The sequence below is a fragment of the Podarcis vaucheri genome, assembly GCF_965113315.1.
Source record: "Podarcis vaucheri genome assembly, chromosome: 1".
NCBI lineage: Eukaryota > Metazoa > Chordata > Lepidosauria > Squamata > Lacertidae > Podarcis > Podarcis vaucheri.
Genome location: NC_138759.1, coordinates 25,511,744 through 25,533,173, shown reverse-complemented (window position 1 = coordinate 25,533,173; position 21,430 = coordinate 25,511,744). Strand labels below are relative to the sequence as shown.

At 42.5% G+C, this 21,430-nt stretch overlaps 1 protein-coding gene across 7 annotated transcripts in view; it reads right to left on the bottom strand.

Annotated features, from left to right (window-relative positions):
- PTPN21 (protein tyrosine phosphatase non-receptor type 21) overlaps positions 1-21,430 on the bottom strand; it is a 50,492-nt gene that overhangs the window by 14,940 nt on the left and 14,122 nt on the right. For 2 of the 7 annotated variants that reach the window (XM_082232356.1, XM_082232357.1), the window contains exons 3-13: positions 19,681-19,850; positions 18,248-18,345; positions 12,582-12,649; positions 9,918-9,988; positions 9,107-9,194; positions 7,860-7,948; positions 7,432-7,519; positions 6,896-6,975; positions 4,734-4,835; positions 2,935-2,995; positions 627-714 (exon numbers count right to left, since the gene is read on the bottom strand). In XM_082232356.1, coding sequence (XP_082088482.1) covers positions 627-714; positions 2,935-2,995; positions 4,734-4,835; positions 6,896-6,975; positions 7,432-7,519; positions 7,860-7,948; positions 9,107-9,194; positions 9,918-9,988; positions 12,582-12,649; positions 18,248-18,345; positions 19,681-19,850 — 1,003 coding nt within the window. Of the gene's footprint in view, positions 1-626; positions 718-2,934; positions 2,996-4,733; positions 4,836-6,895; positions 6,976-7,431; positions 7,520-7,859; positions 7,949-9,106; positions 9,195-9,917; positions 9,989-12,581; positions 12,650-18,247; positions 18,346-19,680; positions 19,851-21,430 lie in introns of all 7 variants that reach the window. The other 5 variants (XM_082232354.1, XM_082232355.1, XM_082232359.1 and 2 more) reach the window with 3 other exon arrangements.

Sequence of the window (21,430 nt, the reverse complement as noted above, 5' to 3'; positions counted from 1 at the left end):
TAGCAAGTGATGGGTCATACCTTAGCCTGAGATCCTACTGCCAATCAAAATAGGCAGTGTTAATCTAGATCAGTGTTTCTCAGACTTGGATCTCCAACTACAAATCCCATCAAACCTGATCACTGGTCCTGCTGGCTAGGGATGATGTGAGTTGTAGTCCAACAACAGCTGGAAAGACCCAGCTTGGGGAAACTCTGGTCTAAATGAACAAGTAGGCTGACCTGGCATAAGACGACATACTCATGACAGGTCCATGTGCAATGTCAAAGCATAGATAAAACAAACCAAGGTTTATAAGTCAAAAAACAAGACTACAGATTGTGGTGTGCTAGCAATTAACAAACCACCGTTAAACCATTGGGCATGGTTCAATCAAAGAAATCAAACAAATCACGGTTCAATAATCCATTGTTAATAAACCTCGGCTTGGTGTTACATGCAAATCAGGTCACATTCTCCCACCCAGGCACTGAATGCATTGATAACATTAATAATAACATTAATAATAGTAATAATGACCTCCCACTCTCTTCTCTACCACTTCCAATTCAATAATGTAATTTTCCTCAAACCCCTTTATTGGCAGAGTAAAATATTGAAGTTTCCCAAGCACCTTAAACCTTTACCTTGGGAAGATGTATACTGGTCTGCATAGGGTCCATTGTAGTGCAACTGAGGTGGTGGTGGAGCCATCATATAAGGCTGCGGTTTGGGCTGCTAAAAAAAAAGATATTATAGAACTAAGTGGAGATCTACACAAAATTATGATTATATATGTTTTTAATACCTGTTGGAAGTTGCCCAGAGTGGCTGGGGCAGCCCAGTCAGATGGGTGGGGTACAAATAAGAAAATTATTATTAAAACTATTTTTATTATAACTTAAAGCACTCCAGGATGCATGTAGTGTTATTTGCAAGCACATGCTGCCTCACACATCTCACTGGTGGAAGAGAGCTGTACATAAAAGGGAATGTTCATTCTAACTGGCTAACTTATTTAGGGTTGTCATATTTCACAAAGTGAAAGCAAAATCTGTAAAAAAAAAAGTTTTTGGCCAAAGTCGTTGAGGTTTTGTTTTTTTGCAAAATCTGTTTGGTTTTTTTAAAGGAAGTATTTGAGCTTTTTTAAAAGGAAATTTGCCAAAATCTACACTTCTGACATGGGTCGCCATACATCAGGATTTCCCCAGACATTAAAACAATTTCCGACTGGATGCTGTTTTCAACGGCAAAATCCCAGCTATATCCGGGAAATTCTGGAGAGATGACAACCCTAACTTACTAGAAACTAATAGGATGTCCACAGCTGCAGGGTGGGGTGGGGGAAAGCCACACCTATTGAAATTCCTGTGTCTGCAAGAAAACTGCTGAATCAGGCAAACACTACCTTAGGTAGCTAAAATGCATCTCTTGAAGTTGATCGCAGCCAAGAGCACCTGCCAATCATCCAGTCAGCAGTATCTATGTTAAACCAATAAGCATGTAACAGCCAACTCAAGGCTATTATGAAGAAATTACTCACTCCAGTTGTGCAAAACCTGGATTATCCAATAGAGTCAGTACAGTATAGCAAAACTAGCCTTTGTACCTTAACAAGGAAGAACCTACTACGCTAGCTGCTGTGTCACAGTGTGATATGAGGACATGAGTGTGGACAGCTTCCTCCCAGCAAAAAACAGCTAGGGAAGATGTTTAGATTTTTAAAAAAAAAATTAAAGGGATTAGCCTAAAAGCAGGAATATTCACAGAATAATCTGAACTGATTGGTTGTCAGAATCATTGGTCATTCAGAATAGAATAGAGGCATGGGATGCGATTTGGTGAATGAAACATGGCTCTTGAATTCATGATAGCAGTAATGGGGGTGTCTGCTGGATTCTAAGGAAGCCCTGAGACCTAAAGAAGAAGAAGAGTTTGGATTTGATATCCCGCTTTATCACTACCCGAAAGAGTCTCAAAGCAGCTAACATTCTCCTTTCCCTTCCTCCCCCACAACAAACACTCTGTGAGGTGAGTGGGGCTGAGAGACTTCAAAGAAGTGTGACTGGCCCAAGGTCACCCAGCAGCTGCATGTGGAGGAGCGGGGAAGCAAACCCGGTTCACCAGATTACGAGTTTACCACTCTTAACCACTACACCACACTGCCGCTTTATTGCCATTCCCTGGAAGCACAAAAGTTGGGTTAAGTGGAAACTGACGAGTGGATGGCAGAGGCAGTCCCTGACTAGACTATTTTCAGGTATTTCAAGCTGCAAATGTAAATGTAAATGAAACAAGCCAGTCTGTTTAGGCTTTTGCAGGACCTGCTGTTCAGAGTAATCTCTTCAAATTCATGAGGATTAACACTGATCTGTGTAAAGTTTCATGCGGCAGAGGAAACAGCTGGTCGTGGAATAAGGGATTGTTTGACCCTGTCCGTAAACATAATGAGTTAGGCATTGCAATTTTGTCTTTGACAGCTGTGCTATAGAACAAAAATTGTCTTTGGGGTCTGAGGTTAAAGACTTTGTGGAAGTTTTTGAAAGATACAAGTGAGTTTAACTGAGGTGCAGAAACTACTAAAGCCAGCAGGTGGTGGTAATGGGGCCTCTCTTATGGCTTTGCAATGCCATTAAACACTTGAAGGGTTTTGTATGAGAGTAGAAGGTAAAGTGCTCAAATTTTTTATTTCTAATTGACTTCAAATTTTGATGGGCTATTCAAATATTCATGACTATACCAGATTTCTATTAAGTGCTTATTTCAAATCCACAGGCCTTCTATCACATAGGAGTCAGCAGCCCATCCACCACAAGGGAAATTGGTCCTTTCTAGCTTTTTCGAGTTTCTCCTATCAACAGCCCTTCAGCCAATGAGAAACCTTTCCGCCTTAATTAATAACCTTTTAAAGGAAACCTCAAAGAATAAGGAAGAGCTGGGAGCTAAAGACCTTACCAGAGACATCCTGGAGGAGGACCTTCTTCGAACCGGATTCACGGTCACCGCCTGAGCTTGTCTACAAAGCAAAGTTACACACTTAAAAACAGATTTTGAAGTAATGTGCAGTCCTATGTATACATACTCAAAAGGAAGTCTCACTGTGCTCAAAGGGACTTTCCCCCCAGTTAAGTGTGTTTAGGCTTATAGTCTTGGGGACAAAAAGTGTGAAGTGATTGCTACTCCATTGTAAGAGAGAGGGGCCACCAAGAAAGGCAAATGAAAGAAAATGTTGTGACTTTAACATCCTTTCTCCATCAGGAAACAGTGGCATTAATGCTTATCTTGCATGTATTGCATTAACACCAGGAGTTCAAAGTAAGGACAACTCAGATTTCCAGAAATCTGCTTGAAAGAGACAGTAGCATTTTGCTTGGCAACCTAGTATTCCTCAAGCAGTCCTGCCCATACTGTAGCTGTATTCATAACGGCATAGCTAGGTTTTGCTGCTAGGATATTTTTGTTCATAGTGAATTCCCAAGTAAACCTTAAACATATCTGGTTCTTTGTCTTTATTAATTAGATAGAGCAGGTTGCTCAATTTACTACTTTAGTTCAGTTTATCTCTGAGTGGCTCAAGCATGCTGGTAACAGTGGAGTTGTTTGAGAGCTGTCCTTGTTTGAAGAGGCACACCCATGTCCAATAATAAGCCCTGCCTGGCTTGTAGGACACACTCCTGTTGCCCTCCTGCAATATGGCAGAGACTACAACCAGGAATTTTGTAGCCTCACCTCTCGCAAACAGCAAGGCCAGCAGTCAACAGAGATGGGGCTTGTAGCACAGCAACATATTAAGGACCGTAAGTTATCTATTGCTGGCTCAAGCATGCCTGCCTGCCCTTTTCAATCCATTTGAGTTCTTTCCTTCTGTACCCCCTCCAGATCCTCCCAATCTAATTTGTTTCTCCCGTCTGCTCTGAGCCCATCTGCCACTGTAAGCGACAGGGAAGAGAACCACAGGCAAGACTACCACGTCTAAAAGGAAGACACAACTGATTCATCAGGTCTCAGGGCACATCCTGCTTCAGTTGTTGCAGGAAGTCACAGCTGTGCTCCTTGCCAGATGGAACTACTGGCCAAAAAGAAAACATAATGGGTACTTTTGGCGGCCACAATGCAGAATACTCCTGGTCTAATCATTCCTGTGACAATGGGAATAAATCAGGTTGTGACCTGTGCAGAACCTTGCAAAAGGCATACCCCACTTCTTGCATAAATTGGTCCTATGGTGCACTAACTTACGCTGAATTTGGGGATCACGCAGTTTCCTTGATCTTTCTGTCCCATCCGGCATGTTCAGTTTGTAACAAGCCCATGCCCAGTGCTATTTTTCTAGAAAAAGAGGTGCCGGAACTCAACATGAACGCCTCCCTTGTTCTCTTGTAATGGCAATGGTGCCCACCTGAGAGGTGCCAGAACTGAGTTCTGGCTGAAAAAAAGCCTTGCCCATGCCAACCTTAGATATGCTTGGCCTGAACCCAAAGCAATTCTTTCACCCCACCCTCGCAGTCTGCTCATGTCCAGGGTCCTGTTCTCGCAGCAGCCAATCACATGCCCATGGGAAGCCCAAAAGCAGAACTCAAGTGCTCCCCCACAACATCTGATGCCCAGCAATGATATTCAGAGATACGCTGCCTCCGAGAGTTGAGCAATGCACGACTGCATTGTGTTGGTGCCATGGGAGCTAACGGGGGAGCAGTACAAATACGTCGCATGCAAAGAACACAAAAGGAAAGAAAGAATGTTTACTGGCTCACCCTTTGAGCAGAGAAGGACGAGAAAGGATTGGAAAGCGTGGAAAGGAAAGAATGAGGAAAGATTTCTGAGAGCCTTCCTCAGGCGGAGAATCTGGGGAGTCTCTAAAGACAAGGTACATGCAGACAAAATGTAGACAATGAAACAACACATTTATAACAAAAAGGATGCTTGTTATCAATGGAGGAGACATTTCAAGAGATTGTCAGGTGGGTTTCTCAAGGGTGCTCCTATGGTCATGATCACCCAGTCCCTCCTATAATCACAAATTGAAAAATAAAGCAGAGTCTATAGGAAAATGATTTGATTAGTCTACGACAGGGATGGAAAACATGTGGTTTCTGAGGTCATGTGTTTTTGGACAGCAGGCATGAGTTAGGAGTCAAAGAGTCTCTGTTCCTGTTTAACAGCAAGTAAGTTTCTAGTCCACACAGCTAAAAGAAAAAACGCTAGTTGTGTATCTTAAAGAAACAAGGACAGAGAAAACGATGCTCACCTGCATCACAGTTTCCACACCTCAAATCTTATTGTATTTGAAACCCAATAGAAGGGAGGAGATAGATTTATTTGTCTATGGGTGGTTTTTTTAAGGGACTTGAGTTAGTGCTGTCGACATTTGACATTTATTACACCATAATATTGCAAAGCAATAATAAACGGATCATGATCACAGTAATAAAATAAACTATTCATTATTATATTTTTAAACCACCCTTCAACAAAAATTCCCATATTTCTATAAAAGTGTTCTGGTAAAATGATAATGACAATTAAGAGTAATTTCTTGAAACTGTTCCTGGTAGAGCTTTAACAAAGTGGCTTGTTTAAATCATGGCGGATACAAGGGGCAGACAGTGACCTCTAACATCACCGCACTGTAACAAGCATTGCTTCCTACTGACATAGCACTGAACCTCTTCCCAAATGACACCATTTTGGATTTCTGGCCTCTTCCTCCATCCCTCTTTGGGCAATCAAGTGTACGGTAGTTCTTCCAAATGCCATGCCATTCTCTCTGCACCATTCCCACAACACAGACGCTCTCTGACAAAAGTCCTCATAGGAACAGGTTCATGGGAGCACGTGACATATAAATGGAATCCTTTTGCACCTTGTTATACTTCCAGTAGGAGAAGCAAGCCTTTGTGAGTCATCTTGGTAATCCTGTAACATGCACCTCTGTCCATTGGGAGCTGGTCTGCTACTACACTGGGGCTGAGGAAGCTGTGGCCCTCCTAATGTTGTTGGCTAGTCTGATGGGAGTTGAGAGTCCAAAAACATCTGGAGGGCTGTTGGCTAACCACCCCTGCACAAAACCCATCTTATAACACTGGACTTTCTTATTATACAGTAGGAGGGCTGTGAAACTTGAAGGATAATTACATTCTGATCCACACATTATTCCAGGCGGTGTGAAGTCAGTTTGCTCTGGAATTCACAAAAACAGAATTCTTTAAGCACTCTTAACCCAAGGTACTTTGGATCCAATACATCAGAGCTTTTCAACCTTTTCGAGTCCACGGCTCCCTTAACCAACTACATTTCTTCTGCAGCACACCTGTGGGGTTCAGGAGCCCAGTTATGTCACCCCTTGTCTGCAGAGCTAGCAGCCTCTCACCCATTTTTTAACACCCTCCATTGTAGCGTGTTCCCTTAGCCTCCTCTTCTTTCCCCTCTCCTTGGGAAGCCTCCAGACAGCTGCTGCCATCCCAGGTCTCTGAGCTGCCCCGCCCCCACCCCACCCCAAAGAGAGGTGCCTCACAGAGGTACCATTGACTTGCAGAGCTTATAGCCGGGGCTGCTGCAATAAACAGCTGTGCAAGCCTTTGGGAGGCAGAGATGCAAGAGGGCATGAGAAGAAGGAGGGAAGGAAAGAGAGACAGAGGCCAGTGTTGCCTGTGGCACCCCTGGTCATCATTCAAGGCACCCCAGGGTGCCACGGCACACTGGTTGAAAACCACTGCAATACATTATTCTTAGATTCAGCACCAAGGATAAGACTTCTGTGGCCTCAGATAAGGCTCCTGTTTGAACGCTGAAAAATATGTTCAGTCTCAGGAGTCTGCACTCAGAAACAAAGCTATTTGGTTAAGGTGTTCAAGTAGTAAAGTACAGAATATAAATTAATGAGGAGAGAGATTCACTAAAGGATTATTATACTTACAGGCTACATTTATTTAGTCTATAAAATTTGTGCCTGGCCACACACATCCTCCACACATATTTTGCCGTTTCCATGTCTTCCTGTTAAACAAAAGAGATTGTATGTAAGACAAAACGAGTGGCTGGATGCATCTCTTTCAAATCACTTCCCTACTAAGAGTATTCTCAGGACCAAAGTAAGGGCCAGCTTTGGCCTATCTTCTTGCTGCATAAACTCAAGGACAGTGGAAAGGAAGAGAATCCCACTCAGCCGTTGTTGTTGTTGTTGTTGTTAATTAAATTTATATACAGCCCTTCATCTGAAGATCACTGGGCTATTTCCAACATAAAAATACAAAAAGAAAACTCAAAATACATAAAACAAACAACAACGGGAAAACACCAGTAAGCCCTCCCCCCTCCTACAAACACATTTAAAAGACCACAGTTCGGGTCTACAAAGGTCTGATATCTAAAAGCCAACAGATGATTTATGCCTTCTTTCTCATGCCATACATTTTATTTAAAATGCATATGAATAAAATCTCACTCACTTACAGTTTGGAACTGGATAGTCTCTTCTTTATTTGCCAATTCTAATGCAAAAAAGGACTTGTTGTGGGACATATTAGCAATGTCGTGCCACCTAGACAGGGGTAAGGAAAGAAGAGAGTGTAAGAGAGAGAGAGAGAGAGAGAGAGAGAGAGAGAGAGAGAGAGAGAGACCTCACAAAGCACTCTGCTTTAACTGCACGTGTATAAGAGGGGATCTGAATTCGCCATGCCATTTCCGACATAGTTGCAAAAATTCTTAGTTACTTTGAAAAGTTTCTGCTTCAGGGGGTCTTATGATTTGGTTGGTTCGATGCTTGCTTGCATGCACACATGCATCTGCAACACAGGGAATCACAAGGTATGAACTGACCACATGACTGGTTAAGGGACAAAGACTCTTAAAAGAATCACCATCGCAGGAAATGAGCTCACCTAAAGATGACGGGAGGCCGGCCATTTTTGTGTTTCACAAAGATTCCATCAAGACAAGCTCCGATGAATATGTCACTTCCTTGGCTGTCCTGAAAGATACAGAAATTGCGTATCATTTGCACCTTTTTCCTTGCGAAAATAGCTTCATTCGTCATACCCTGCCCACAGCACCCTGCTCCCATGTTTGTGCTCTAAATTTGCACCAACAATGCAAAGTAAGCTCATTAGATGTATTAAAAAATTGAAATGCTCAATATCTCCTTTAATAAAAAAAAAACCAGAAGCCTTTTTTCTGGGAATTACAGACTCAGATATTCCCAGAAATGTAAGAGAGATCTTTTTATATGCCACGCTCGCAGCAAGAGTTCTTATTGCAGCAAACTGGAAGAGTTATAAAGTTCTTTCAAGGCTAGAATGGATTCAAAAGTTGGTTGAATATGTCTGAAAGAAGAAAGAACAACCCAAAACAAGTATTTATCTCAAAATGGGTAGTCTTCAAAATATATTTGAAAAACAACTGTTGCAGTTTAAACTCTGTTGCAGCATTTGAGTAATTTCAGTAGCAGTTTTAAGTCTGATGCAAGACCCAAGATAGATAAAAAAATATTTAAATTCTGTTAATAATCTGCTATGTTTCGGCAGCAAGTTAGTGATGAGTAACTGAAGTAAGGAGTGGACGGGAAGTTTGGTCTAAAGCAAGAAGACCTTTTAAAATTTATGGCTTTGTGTTTATTATTTGGTATACTATGGGTTTGTGTTTGGTATATGGTTTATTATTTGGGTACGGTATTTGGTATATTACTTTTTTCTTATTGTGTTGATGGATATGGACAGTTGTCTTTTTTGTGGATTTATGTGAAAACAATAAAAAAATTGATTGTGTTTTAACAACCCTGCCTTTCTACATAAAATGCAATATAAATTACATGATAACAGAATCAAACAATGTTCCTGTTCACCTGATTTGTTTCTAAACTGAAAATCTGGAATGTTTTAAGTTCAGAAATTCTGCATGCTGAACAGAGACCTGAGCAATCCAAGTTTGACATCTGAGCAATCTGTTGACGTTTCGGCAAAAATATTCTGATATCTCAGAACTGTAAGTAACAAGCCAAAGTGACTTAGGCCTGAGTCAGCTTAATATACCTTTTTTAAAATGCAAAGAGAGAGTTTTTTTATTATAGTCGTGCCTTTGTGAAGTCATGGCACAAACAGTCAACAAATTCACAGAAGAAACTTAGCTTTACCTTTGCAGGATAACTCTCTTCACCATATCCTTCCATCCTCTCAACTTCTTGCATATATAACATTTCTGCATCAGGTGGAGTGAGGCCCCTTCAGAAACAAAAAAAGAAATTCAATTTGCTAAGTAGCTTCTTGAGGCAGGTTAGACTGCTTCTTTTAGCATATCAAGAGTCCACTTTTTTGTATGTTCCCCAACAGAAATACACTTGGTGCAACATCTGCACTTGGTGCAGAAAAAAATTGCAAAAAGCAACTGCACTGAAGGTTAAAATGACCACTATTTAACTTCCATAAGCACCTGTGGAATTATTTATTTTAGGTATTTATTGACAGAAGTATTTTACTGCCCTATCATGAAATATCAGTGCATTTTAGAATTATATCCAGGATATAAAAAATAATTCTAAGCCTTTTACAGTTTCCCTTGTTTCATCTATCTCCAATGATCAGGTTTCTGGCACTCAAAAGGTTTGCTGCAGCCTTTTGGCTTGGGGCCAGTGCAGACATAATGCTGGATCTCTGAAAAATGTGGTTAGCAACAACAAACCCACACTCAAGGAATATGTGCCCAATATCTGAGCAAATTTCTCCCTCTCCTTCTAATAACATGCTGACAACAACATGGGTTAAAGCAAACCGGGGTTTCTATTAACCCTCTTTGAAGCAACTTTCTAAAAACTGGAAATCATGCTTAGCTTAAATTGGTGTTAGTTAGGCACAGAGCCAAGGCTACATCTGTGCTAGCCCACATGTGAACAAGCTCATCTAGCAACATTCAGACCTGAAACAGCAGCACAATTTCAGAACTGTTACCTGTACTTCTGATGGAGTAAGGCCACTTTCTGGGTTGCCTCTTCCAGGATCTTTTCATCTTGCAACCAACCCTTAAGCAACAGAACAGAAACCATGAGAACTTCCTCCCATGTAAATTCACAACCCTCCAAACTTAATGAAGGGCTGGCTAACATTCACATACCCCAGGCAGCGGCAGAGGGAGAAGCCCAGGCCATCTACCCAAGAAGAGAACAAGTAGTGCACTTTAACATCTATTGCCTGCTATCACAACTTCTGGTAGGCTTGCAGAGCTTGGCTTCCTAGAGGGCCGAGTCAGGCTTGACTCAGCAGTTCTTGATTGCAGGCACCTGTGCCTGCCTTCATCAGTACCTCCTTAAGAAACACTGCCTTGGGCCGTGGGTTCACCACCAAAGGGGTTTACCCCCCATTGGGAGCCACTTGGGTGAGGGTGTTTAGTCCTTGGAATATTTGGTTACTGATGGGTTGATTCCAGGAACAACCAGTAACAATAATAATTAATTATTTTTTATTTATACCCCCCTTCCCGGTTCAAAAACTGGGCTCAGGACGGCTAACAACAAATTTAATTGTAAAGGCAGCATAAAATACACTATAAAAACATGAATAATCATAAAATTCAAAGTTTGAAAATCAATTTAGGGGAAATCCATCTAATAAGCATTAGATAATCACCAGGACTAGCTGGCTGAATTAGTCCTACTTGGGCCAGCGAGGAGGCCAGGGGAGAATTAGCTGTGGGGTCTCAGAGCGGGTAATCTTCATAAAAGGGGAGGGGGAGGGATGAGAAGGGAAATAAAAGATCAGGCTGAATTCAAATTAAAGGCCAGGCGGAATAGCTCTGTCTTACAGGCCCGACAGAAGGAGGTTAAATCCTGAAGGGCCCTAGTCTCATGGGACAGAGCATTGCACCAGGTCGGAACCATAACTGAAAAGGTAGGTGCCCTAACCCAGCCTCTTGGTGAGATATGGTGTGCTAGGGAATGGCGACCTGGTGAAAGCATGGAAAACATCCATGGGTGCAAATGCAAAATGTTTAATGGGTGGTAATTGGATAGTGAGCTCTCCTTTTGAGGTAATTAAGCAACTGCCTTTAGGCAGAGAGGGTGGAATCTCTCTGCTCATGAAGAGTCCAGTAGGCTCCTTAAGTTTCCTGAGGAGTTCCAGGCTATGAAGAAGGTTGGTCAGTAGCTGGAGCATAGGTGGCACTAAATTTGGCACATATCTGACCAAATAGAGTAGCAAATACACAGCCATACCTACCACATGGCAGGTGAGGAGAGCATCACTCTCTCTATTGCAGTGGTTCTCAACCTGTGGGTCCCCAGATGTTGTTAGACTACAACTCCTATCATCCCTGAGCTCTGGCCTTGCTAGCTAGGGATGATGGGAGTTGTAGTCCAACAACATCTGGGGACCCACAGGTTGAGAACTGCTGCTCTATTGCATCTTCAGTGAATCTCCAAGCAAGGCTGTTTACAGAGTGGTAAATGAGCTGGCTCAGAACAGTGTTAAATCACTGACACTGAACCAGTCAGTAGCCTGAAGTGAGAGATTTGTGAAGAAGAAGAGTTTGGATTTGATATCCCACTTTATCACTACCCGAAGGCGTCTCAAAGCGGCTAACATTCTCCTTTCCCTTCCTCCCCCACAACAAACACTCTGTGAGGTGAGTGGGACTTCAGAGAAGTGTGACTAACCCAAGGTCACCCAGCAGCTGCATGTGGAGGAGCGGGGAAGCGAACCAGGTTCACCAGATTACGAGTCCACTGCTCTTAACCACTACACCACACTGAATCATTTTGAGAGCCAAATCACTTGGATCCGTACTGAACTTGATACCACAGTTGGTTCAGATCTGTTGGGAGGTCCTGGGAACAACCAAGATTTACACCTTGAGGGGTCAGTGGCTTCAACCCGCTGACGTGGGATGCTTGCAGCGGTGAGACCAACAATATGCCTTCTTCATCCCTGCCTGACCAACATGGCTGATAAAACTGGGTAGAAGGTGAATGACTAAATGGCATGGTCAGTGCCTCACTGCAGGAGGGAGTTATGCCTACTGCCTTGAAAGAAGCGATATTTTAATTTCTCCCAGGTTTTTTTATTATGACACAGTGGACGCTCAAGTTGCGAATGTGATCTGTGCGGGATGCACATTCGCAACCCGCGTCTGCGCACGCGCAGGTTGCGATTTAGCGCTTCTGCACATGCACAAAGTGCAACCAAAACCCGGAAGTAACCCGTTCCAGTTCTTCCGGGTTTCAGCGGTCCGTAACCTGAAAAAACGCAACCTGAAGCGTCTGTAACCCGAGGTATGACTGTATTAACATTAAACAAGTTTTCAGAACAGGAAGGGTATATAAATGACCCTTCTGAAAGGGGTGGGGGGAGATTTAGTAATGAATGGTGCTACTTTTGAAGAATGATTTTTTAAAAAACTATTTTTATTTATCAAGCTTCTCAGGCAATCCTCTAAAGTGAATTACAATAAAGTAAAGACTAACACGCATCTGTTGGGTTTAAAAGACAAAATAAAAAGATTAGCAACCACAAGGCAAAATGTGTTCACTTCTGATATTTCTACATCAGTTTGTTTCCCCCCCAGTAATTTCCAAAATTGAAATTGGAGAGAGAAGGGGGGAAGAAGTGAGCTATTCTTACCACAGGAAACAAGGCAAATCTCTGTAGAAATTCCTGCGATTCATATTGGTCATAATCTCCAAAATCAGCTGAGGAATTAAGAGAAAACAGGCAGGAATTAAGTGCATAGGGAAGTTTACTATTTCACAAAAGTCTCATAACAGATACAGCATAGTGGTTGGTGCCCTTTGGTTTTTCATCTCAAAATAAAATTGTGCAAAGCCAAGACTGCCTAAATTGTACAAGAGCAATTAAACAAGTAATAATTTGTTGAACAGTCATTATTAAAGAGCCAGATGAGGCTAAAGAAAAGAAATTAAAGAATGTTGCATAAACAAGCTATTTCAAGTCATCAGTTTGATCTCACTGGCAAATAACGTTCTTGGCAAGTCTTTTCTAGCACACGAGATCATCATTCATAGCAAGTAAATGGAGGCAGCAAAGGAAAATAGACCAGAGGCTTAGAGCACTCTCTTCGTTTTCCCTGCCAGGCATCCACCTCATTCTTGTGGTTGTTTTCTTCTCTGGCATATAGCAGCTACACCAAAGTGCTAAGTTAAAACCAAGAGTGATACTGCCTCCTGCATTTCGCAGATGAAAATAAGGCCACACTTGAAACACCTCTCTATCCAAATTAAAAACTGCTGTCTGTGAGAATCATGAATCGCTGAAGGCTGCAACTCTCTCTTGTGCTATGCTGGTTTCATTTAGGGCCGTCCTCCACTGGTTTTAAAAGCCAAGACGGTGTGTTTGTTCTTTGGGCTGGCGATATATTTTTAAATACACAAATGTCCGATATTATGCTGCCGCAGCTCAAAATGTGCCTCTGCAGGTTGTAAAATGTCCTGTTGTGTATTGTCAGGCAAAGCCCCATCCTTCAGCAGAGGGACCTACTACTGATGCCTTGTGTTAAGTTGTGGGTGAACATATCAGACGACACAGCGATTCTTCAAACAGCTCTTGTTTATTCACAGGCCAGAACAAAACAGAACTGAAGGGTTCAGCCAGCCTGCTTATATAGAGCTCCACTAGAACGCAACAGTAACCATTTTCTGTAACTATCCAATCACTGAACGTCACTTTCAATCCCTTATTTGCATATGTGGACCTGAGTGAAAACTATCTACAATATCCCCCTGCTGGTCCTTCTGCTGCTCCTTGCTGCCATTGCCTGCTCATCTGATCTCTTTAAGAGAATGGGTCTTTTCTGTAGTAGCTCCTTATCTATGGAATGGTCTCCCCAGAGAGCCCCGCTTGGCACCAACTTTCATTTTGGCACCAGGAAAATAAGCTTTTGTTTTCCTAGGCATTTGAGCCAATTTTTGGTTGGTGGTTTTTTTTGTTTTTGTTTTTTTACTCTACGTTCTGAATATGTTTATGCAATCTATTCCAACATTTTAATTTTTGTTCCAATCAATTTGGGGTGTTTTGTCCTGGGAAGCCATCCTTGAATTCAATTAACTAACTAAATGAGTAAGCCAACAGTGATAGCGAGCAAGGAGAAGCCCTTGCTTACTTCACCCTCTTTATTTTGGCAGCTGTAAGCAGAAGAGGGCAAGAGAAGGGAAAACAGAGGGGAAGGGGTAGTGGTTACAAAAAAGTGGGCCCATCTGGGTGGGGCTCACTAAGGGCATCTTGCCAAGGGACTCCCTGCCCCAAAAGCTAGGGGTGGCAGAAGAATCTGCACCCTGCTCAAGAGATTTGACTGCTGAAGAACCAGGAGGAGAAACCTTGAAAATAATAATAATAATAAATTTTATTTATACCCCGCCCTCCCCGGCCAGAGCCGGGCTCAGGGCAGCTAACAACAGTAAAATTACAGTAAAAACATAATGGGGGGGGGAACCAATTTAAAATACAGGTTAAAATGCAATTTAAAATGCAGCCTCATTTTAAAAGTAGCCCATAGATCAAAACCATAAGGGGAGGGAAACATAAGGGTCAGACTGAGTCCAAACCAAAGGCCAGGTGGAACAGCTCTGTCTTGCAGGCCCTGCGGAAAGGTGTCAAGTCCCACAGGGCCCTAGTCTCTTGTGACAGAGCGTTCCACCAAGTCGGGGCCAGTACTGAAAAGGCCCTGGCCCTAGTTGTGACCAATCTAACCACCATGCGACCTGAGACCTCCAAAATGTTGTCATTTGTGGACCTTAAGGTCCTCCGTGGGGCATACCAGGGCAACTCCAGCAGCATACATGCCACCACCATTTCAAAGGGCATCCCTAAAAGGGTAAAATGGGAACATAATAATAATAACAACAACAACTGTGATTTACTTGGGACAGGTAACCAAGGAAAGGGAAGGCTCCTGGCAAATAGGGACAGTTAGAGTACATGGGAACACAGAAAGAATGTGACTTCTTGTCCTTCCTGGGACCTAACATTCTGCAGTAACCTAGGATGGGCAATGGAACCGAGGATGAGTGATAAGAGTGAGAGTGGAAAACATTAAGACAGAAGTGGGGAAAGGAAAAATCCAATAAGATGGCGGGGGTGGGAGTGGGGAGAGACAGCGCAAATTTGCACTGCATAGTTTCTGCTCAGATTCTGCTGCAACTTCACTGCTATTTTCTGCGTAAAGTAGTAGAAATGGGCTTTACAGGTAGGTAACACCACTGAAAATGGCAAGGAGGAAAATATGAAGATTGTAGGAAAGGAACAAAATCATAATTCCTAGGTATTAAAGCCCACTTTCCCTTCAGCGTGCTGGATATACATACCAAGAGAGAACAAATACATCATTCAAAGGCATTTCAGAAAATGACAGCCAATTTCAACAGTCTGGGTAGTCATTTTGCTATTACCTTTTGAAACACCCTTATAGTTCTGGGCAGCCTGGTTTTAACTTCAGTTTCTGCAAAGCACATTTTCTATATTCAAGCAGTTATCCTGCAACTGTCAAAAGGCATTGGGGCTCTAATGGTTTTAAAGTGGTGCAAAGGAAACCTGAGTATCTTGTAGTGCATGTTCAAATCATGCTGTCTGAACTGCAGTTCATACACCTTGTGTGGTACTGTAGTCATGCATATACCAGTTCAGTCACAGGGTTTTTTTGTTTTTTGTTTTTAAAAAAACAACCTAAAGCATGGGTAGGCAAACTAAGGCCTGGGGGCCAGATCCGGCCCAATCGCCTTCTAAATCTGGCCCGTGGATGCTCCAGGAATCAGCATGTTTTTACATGCGTAGAATGTGTCCTTTTATTTAAAGTGCACCTCTGTTTTTACATGAGTAGAATGTGCGCTTTCATTTAAAATGCATCTCTGGGTTATTTGTGGGGCATAGGAATTTGTTCATTTTTTTTTCAAAGTATAGTCTGGCCCCCCACAAGGTCTGAGGGACAGTGGACCGGCCCCCTGCTGAAAAAGTTTGCTGACCCCTGACCTAAAGGCTCACAAAAAAGAATGATATGCAGGACTGCATTTGACTCCAAGTCTTTTCTAAAATAAAGAGCTGTTATTGGAGCTATCCTCTCTACAGTTATACAGTCGGTAGAGAATGAGATAGTTAAATCCCAGGGCTGTGGGTTAGAGCCCCATGTTGGGCAAAAGATTCCAGCATTGCTGGGCATTAGGCTAGATGATCCTCATGGTCACTTCCAACTCTACAATTCTAATAAAGTACCTGCAGTTTATTAACAATGTTAATAAGCAAACTTCCCTGCAAAGTTTCTTACAGTGGTACCTCTGGTTACGAATGTAATTCGTTCTGGAGGTCCGTTCTTAAACTTAAACCCTTCTTAACCTGAGGTACCACTTTAGCTAATGGGGCTTCCCGCTGCTGCCGTGCTGCCGGTGCACGATTTCTGTTCTCATCCTGGGGCAAAGTTCTTAACCCGACGTACTACTTCTGGGTTAGCGGAGTCTGTAACCTGAAGCATCTGTAACCCGAGGTGTATGTAACCCGAGGTACCACTGTACTAGCCTTTTGGCCACGCTCTTGGGAGATGTGACTTTCTGATGATAAAAAAAAAAATTATTTGGCTCTACTGAATTTGTATGCAGGGGAGGTTGCGGATCTTAAAAAATGAAGAGCTTATTTTTGCACTTGCTTACAGCAGCACAGGCATCCATAGCAAAACCTTTGAAAACTGTAGTTCGTAAGGTATTGTTACTCAAGGCAGGTATGGCAAATAGTCCTTCTCTGGGGGGAAATCCCACAAATTAAAAGTATCCAGAGGACGAGTGGTATGATTTTATTTTTTATTTCATTTGCAAACAAGGAGGCACGTGGTAGAAGAGTTCCCTTGATATACACTAAGGTCTGGGTCTTGCAAACACAACAAGAATCGAGACGCGAGTTTAAAAGCACAAGAAAATGATTTGTTTGAATGCGCCAGTCATGGATTCCCAAGAGTTAGTTTGGTTTTAGGTTAATCATGTAAAGCTAGCAGGGTTACAGTGCGGCCTGTCTAGCTATGCACTGGTGGGTGTTGGACTACGGCAATTATTGAAAGTGAGGAAGAACGTGTGCAGATGTAGACTGAGCCAAGGGTGCATCAATGCATGTGCAATTTGTTTGAGCAATTGAGTGCATGGAACCTTATTTATGGATCTTGATTATTTATATATTGTGTTATTTGATTTTGTTGATTTCCCCCACAAACCATTTTTAAAATAAAGATTTTAAAAAGAAAAAGGAAATCAGTACTGGAAGGCCAATGTATTCCTATCTTCAATGTATTTTGATCTTTGCTACTACATCAGCCTAAAACAAATAGTCGTTTCTGTGTGGGTTCTTCTCTACCTATGCATTTTTCTTTTTTTTTAAAAAAGAATTTAAAACTCCCTGAATCAGCAAATCAGTACTGAAAGACGAACCCCTCCTTATCTTAACAGGTGGAATGCCAGCAACACAGCAGTTTGTTTTATAACGGCTTGTCTTTAAGTAGGGTGTCACAGAACCTCAACACATTAGTGATTCATTAAAAAAATAAAATAAAAATACAATCTTCTGATGGTGTCAGCAGGGGAAACTAAATAAGGAACAGTTATTACCTACTTATCTTAGTTGCAGCATAAAAAATAAAGCTACTATTGTGTTACATGTAAGTTTACAACAACACGTTTAAAAAGTATGTATTGGGGTTATGAAACTAGTTATGGGTACCACACCAGATCTGTGCAGTGCAGCAGACTAGGCAGAGTGATGAGCGTCGGCGCTTGAATCCCAGGCTTAATCAAACTAACAAAGCTTTAGGCAAAACATCATTCATTCATTCATTTATTACATCATCTGTTTATAGACCACTTAATTGTCTGTAAGTGGTGTGCGAGTAACTCAGTACAAAAATAAAATGATAAAATCAAAATCCAGTTTAAAATAAAAGTATTCAGGAGGTGCCAGAAGTTCAACTGACTTCAAATGGAAGGGAGATCCATTTCTCAGCCTTGCCTACCTCACAGGGTTGTGAGCGGGAAGGGACCTGAAGTTTGTTGCTATCTCTAGCATGCCAGAGTATTCCCCAGCTGAAAAGCTAACAGCTACGCAATGATGGCCATGGGCTGGTGAAACAGCTGCTGTATGCCTAAGATCCCTCAACCCAGATTGCTCCACAGAAAAGTGCTGAAACGCCTTTTAGGGGACAGAGCCTTGGTGGACTGTGGGCCATGCACCCACTTCTCCCAGGAACATGAAGTTCAAGCAGCTGTATAAGTTTTCACCTCCTAAAATCAGCTAAACAGGTTAGTTACCTTGAACAGCTAACCCAGCCAGGTGCACTGCTTGCTCAAACGTGCATGGGATGCTTCCTTCCAATATGTCTTTCTTCAATTGTAGATAATACTGGTATCTATTATGGAAAGAGAACATGCATTCAGGGCAATATTCCGAAGCCTGTGAATATAGAGGTTGATGGATTCCCATTATCCTTAGCTAGCATGGCGAAGGTCAGGGATGACTATAGTTATAATTCAGCAACATCTGGAGGTGACCCAACCCTGTTTTATGCTTGTGCAATTATATTCTTTCCTGCTTGTCTGGGCAGCAGGGTGACACTATGATCACCCTCTGCAGACAGCATTTTGGGTTTGGGTGCGTAACATGGAGTCTGGGCACAGGGGTCAGACTGGGGATTCTAACCGTGTGCTGCCAAACACACAACCTAGTCGCATTTCTAGCTACAGTTGGAGGTGGTCTGGAACTTGGGAGCATCCTAACTTTTTTGCGGGGGGGGGGGGGGAGATCCATTCCTTAGCATCCATGCTAAAGAAGAATAGAGGGACTACCCTGTATCACACATAAAATGTGACTCCCCCACTACCAGCACCCTCAATCAAAAGGAGAATACTTTATTTGCAGGAGAGGTTCACTTATGGGACAACAGAAAACGTATCTACACCTGTGTCATAGTTAAGAACTCAAATAATAAAAATTTCTAAAGGTGGGGCAAGAGTGCATATTTTACCTTGTCCTTAATCCTAAATCCAATATCCTGGTTCGACCTAAGTAGTATTACCGACAAACCAAGTTTTCTGTTTAGAAGAAAGGTTTTTAGAAGCTGGTGCCCCATGCATTTCATGGTGCGGTTTCTGATGGGAACCTACACCTAGAGTGTAACACCGTGTGCTAATACAGTGGTGCCTCGCAAGACGAAAATAATCCGTTCCGCGAGTCTCTTCGTCTAGCGGTTTTTTCGTCTTGCGAAGCAACCCTATTAGCGTCTTAGCGGATTAGCGCTATTAGCGGCTTAGCGGCTATTAAAGGTTTAGCGGCTTAGCGGCTAAAAGGCTATTAGCGGCTTAGAAAAAGGGGGGAAAGAGGGGGGAAATCGGAACACTCGCAAGACGTTTTCGTCTTGCAAAGCAAGCCCATAGGGAAATTCGTCTTGCGAAGCAGCTCAAAAACGGAAAACCCTTTCGTATAGCGGGTTTTCCGTCTTGCGAGGCATTCGTCTTGCGGGGCACCACTGTATAATTTACCTGCCTGCTACACCTTTTTGGTTAGTTAAAATGAAAGGCTTATAGTGAACATGGGCAGACCGTAACCTCAACAACCTACGTCATGCTCACTGTTCTGAAAAGAAGATATACACAGAAAACTACAGGCTGAAAAGTGCCAGGTAAAGATAGCTAAAAGATGCTCCATCCTCATTGCAGAACATGGCAGGCATGCTTGCACCACTCACCTGGTAATCTCCTGTTGAAGCTGGGAGACAGAAGGCACATAAAACACCACCCCGAAGAATACAGTCGGCTCCAAGGCATATTTGTCCAGTTGCTTTTTCAGAGGCTTGTCTAAGTCTATCCACCGGCGCTGGTTCTGCTTGTTGAAATACCAGAGGCTGAAATAAGTGATCTAGGAGAAAAGGGCAAAAGGAAGAGCTCAGTTATTCCAAAGTGAAACCTGTAACACTTTGCAGTTAATTTATTATTATTATTTATTAAAAGATTCCATCCCACCCTTCCTCGCAAAGGAGCCCGGGGGGGGGGGGAGCAACAAAGCAGTGAAGCAATACAATTAAAATAAAATCAGTTTCTACAGCGGTGCTTCCCAAGCTTCTGCTGTTTGAGGAGCACATTATTAGGATTATTATTATTAAGGATAACAAAATTAATGGCACATTTCATTCCAACACCAGACAAAAACAAGGCCAAAAAAATCACCTCCCCTCTGGGAACCAGCAGCAGAGCACATGTTGTATATAGAAATCCTGAAGAGTTGCTGACAGTCAATGTATCGTATTTTTCAGTGTATAAGATGCCCCCATGTATAAGACGCCCCCTATTTTTTGAGCCCAAAATTAAGAAATATTTTAAACATTTCATTTATAAGACGACCCACATTTGAAACTTTAAAAATTGGGGGGGGGGTAAGTTGTTTTTGTTTAGATTATGTATTTTGTGATTTTGTATTGTGATTTTATCCTGTGAACCACCCTAAGACCTGCGGGTATAGGGCAGTATACTACTACTACTACTACTACTAATAATAATAATAATAATACAGTACTGAGGCAGAAGGACTAGTGGTCTTATTTGGCATATGAGGCAGCTTCCAGTGTTCCCACCTGCTCCATTTCTGCAAGAGTCACTGATCTGAGCATTCTCACTGAGCAGTGCAAAGATGCATGGCAGCCCTGCTGCATCCGAGAATGATCAAATTATATCAGCGCAATGATGTAGCAAGGTGGCCAATCCCCAATGACAGCTGATTGGAAAGAGGCCAGGCCAGAACAGTGGATCTGTATCTTCTTCTTCTTTGGCGATCACTCGTAGCCAAGTAAGATTGTCTTCCATAAACACAGTTTTAACAATGAGTCCGTAAGCGGCTGTGGAGGCCAATTCTGGATCCACACGTCCTTCCACAGTGGGGACATTGGTTTCCTGGCAGGATTTGATCCCGGTGTGGATTTGCCAAGCATGCCTTCCTCTTAGCACGTTTCTCCCTTGCTTCTTGAGTTCCCTCTCCTGTTGATAGGGACTTTAGTTTCATGGGATTCTTTTAATTAATGCATTAATTGCTTGTAGCACCCCAGCAATTCTCTCAAGGCATACTAGTGTGCCTTGGCATACAGTTTGGGAGTCACTGGAACTCGATCTTGCTTGAAGTTATGATAATGCTTCTTACACAAAGCTGCCATCACTGCAGGTGATCTCTATCTGCCCAGGTGCTAATGCATTTAGCAGGCTTGCCGGTTATAGCAACAAATGTGGGCTACCACTGCTAATCTTTCGGCTCTGTGCCATGATTTAAGCTGGTCACTGAGACATTTTGGTGTTTGAGCAACTAATGCTGAATTATCACCATCCTTGCACCAAAGACCAGCTGTTTCATATATGTAATCACATGCAAAATGTACCCCCCCCAAAAAAAACCACCAAATAGTGAATGGTGAGATGCAGCATGGGCTCCTGTCACATGAGCCAGAAAAAATA